Source organism: Leiobunum rupestre, chromosome 9 (assembly GCF_980474605.1).
Source record: "Leiobunum rupestre chromosome 9, qqLeiRupe1.1.hap1, whole genome shotgun sequence".
NCBI lineage: Eukaryota > Metazoa > Arthropoda > Arachnida > Opiliones > Sclerosomatidae > Leiobunum > Leiobunum rupestre.
In genome coordinates, this window is record NC_143392.1 from 4,908,953 (window position 1) to 4,911,756 (window position 2,804).

Genomic DNA, 2,804 nt, shown 5'->3' on the forward strand with positions numbered 1-2,804 from the left:
AATATTGTCACTAAAATAAGATCATCTGGTCTACGCGAAGATATGCTATCGCAACTTAATCAGTCTTTTGGAGTCAAAGATCTAAAATTAGTTCTCGATATAAGAACCCGTTGGAATTCTACTTTCGCCATGCTTTCCCGAGCTTCGTATTTAAAACAGGTGTTTTAGATGACATAATCGGTATCGGCTGAGGACTTGAAATTAAAACTATTTATATTCAAATTTTTCTATTTAGTCTTTGCAAAGCATGATACAAACAGATAAGGAGTTCAGGAAATTGGTTTTAACGGAAGCCGAGTGGAATGCATTAGAAACACTTTTAAATTTGCTAAAGGTTAGTAACAACAATAAGATATTTAGGTAAATAGAGCAACTTAAACCATAGGTTTTCATTCTTAGTCCTTATAGGTGTTATTACCCAGCGTCTCTTATATCATTGGTTATTACTAAGGCTGAGCAAATAACCGAATTGTTAGTCGGTCCTCGTTAGTCGGTGACTATTTGTCTCGGTATTCGATTAGTAATATTTTGGGTATTTGATAATAGTCCCGATAGGGTAAAAATGCTATTCGCCCAGCCTTAGTTATTACCCAGGCTGTGGCACGTTTTTTCAAACCATGTTTCTACATTAATATTTTAGGGGAAAAACCGAATTCCGGGTTGTCTTTTTAGAAAAGAGTAGTGAATGTTGTAATTTAAGTAAATCGAGTATACCTGAGGTTGAGGTAAGGAGTAGTTCAATACATTTCTACATTTTTGTCTAAACTTCGAAATTGACTTCAAAATTATTTGGGCCATTTGAAATTGAATAAATGTGTAAATCGCTTTTTATTGGTTATTTGTAAAAAGCAGTATTGAATATTCCGTAATATATATTCACTATTCATCATTCTTTAAATACTCCTAAAATTTCATAGAAAAAACACGCGAAATTTAACTTTTGCACATTTCTAGGTCATAATAAAAGCCTGCCGCGTGTGCAGCATAAAGTATTTATATTATTGTTAAACAGTACCTTGGTGACACCGAACGTGGTTATTTGTTTCAATTTCATTAAAAACAATATGCACTACTTTAAAAGCTTGTAGACGCATATACACAAAAATTTATATAATTTTAGGACTTCGACATTGCTACAAAAATTTTTTCTTCAGTGACGTATCCCACTATCTCTATGGTAATGCCAGCCTATCATTGGCTCCTTGATAAATTAAACAATCCAACTATGGATCCATTTTTGGAAGAAGCATGTGTTATGGCCAGAAACAAACTCAAAACGTATCAAGATTCATCGAATATCGAAACATTTTGGATAGCTATTGGTGAGCTTTCAAGCACAGGCCTAAGTCTTTTACAATTACAAAATAAAACCAATGTGGCTAATCGAATTTCATTTAAAAAGCTCTGGGCTAGTGGGTAAATATAGTACGAATATCGATTTAGTAATATTTTAATCAAAGTATAACATTCGGAGGCAATCTCGCCTATAATTTTGAAATTCTATCACGTTTGTGTTATGATTGCTTTATGCGTGGGGTACATATTTGGTTAATTATTTGGTTTTATATTTCCTTTTATTTTTATATAACTTATAATTACTTTTTTCTAGCTTTAGACGCCACTTTAAAGTTGGACTTTATTCAAGCAAACTACGAAAAACAAAAAGTGAAATCTATTAAGGCCACGATATTAAATATATTTAACACGTATTATGAGAATAATTCTGGTTCTGGAGCTGGAGTCCCTGCGCCGTCTACTTCGCACACTACCAGTGTAGATCGTTCTGGAATTTACGCGTACTTCCCAAAGCGCGCAGCGAAAACGGCGCGTGGATCTGAACTGTTGAAGTTTTTTAAGGACGATTTACAGCCCCCAAGAACCGACGTACTAAAATGGTGGAGGGTGGGTACTCGATGCTTTGATGTCATTAACTTAATGAGATATTTTAAAAGTTCCAATTAAAATGTACTATGCCATCTCCTTGCAGGAAAACGAAATTCACTATCCTACAGTAGCTAAAATGGCGCAAGATTATCTGGCCATACCAGCCACGTCAGTACCATCTGAACAAATATTTTCTGCAGGAACTGACCTTGTTACTTCTAAAAGAGGCTGTTTACAGCCTGAAACAATAACGGCCATGATGTCTTTGAAGTTATGGTGGCGGAATACTAGTGAAAGAGTGTAGGCACTGATATGTATGGTTTTGGTAAGCACTAATAATTTCTGTAGATACATTTTCGGACGACAAATGACAAAAACAAAAAACCCCAAATATATGTGATCAGAAATTATTCTGGTTTGATTATTTATAGCTATAAAATTAAAAAATGTTTTGGTAATTTTTAATACATTCATGTTTTCCGTGTTGTTTCAATGAATAAATTTGTCTGATCTAATTTGCTCAATTTAATTTAGCTATAAGCAGATAACTCTTTTTTTTCATAGACATTCTTTCACGATTAAAAACGCAACGTTCTTGGCTGGGTTTATTTTTTTTTAAAAAGTATGAATAAGTAATTCAATATTATTAAGTTAAACTTATTTTTGTGTTTTCTATAGATAATTTGAAATATCGTGGATAATGGACAAATAATGCCGACCTCTATTTCTGCAATATACGTAATAACGTGTAAGTTTTCATTAATTTGGTTTAAATCGTCTAAATTGGACAAAGTCGAATAATTTGGGTAAATACTGATAATTTAAGGTAAATGTTAATATATTACGGAAATACGTGTGAAATTCGGTAAGATAAAGTAAAGTTCGGTAAGTTACGACTAATTTGAGTAAATTCATCTAAA

The 2,804-nt window shown here is 32.9% G+C and overlaps 1 protein-coding gene across 1 annotated transcript; it reads left to right on the forward strand.

Moving 5' to 3' along the window:
• Positions 1-1,527: 1,527 nt before the first annotated feature.
• LOC149926334 (uncharacterized) lies at positions 1,528-2,360 on the forward strand. Its single transcript, XM_090157673.1, has 2 exons — positions 1,528-1,902; positions 1,988-2,360. Exons 1-2 carry the CDS (start codon positions 1,528-1,530, stop codon positions 2,186-2,188), a joined length of 576 nt encoding a protein of 191 aa, XP_090013799.1. The 3' UTR covers positions 2,189-2,360.
• Positions 2,361-2,804: the final 444 nt, after the last annotated feature.

Coding starts and splice junctions, on each gene's coding strand:
- LOC149926334 (XM_090157673.1), top strand. CDS start 1,528: ATGCGTGGGGTACATATTTGGTTAATTATTTGGTTTTATATTTCCTTT. Junction 1,903..1,987: donor ACGTACTAAAATGGTGGAGG/GTGGGTACTCGA, acceptor ATCTCCTTGCAG/GAAAACGAAATTCACTATCC.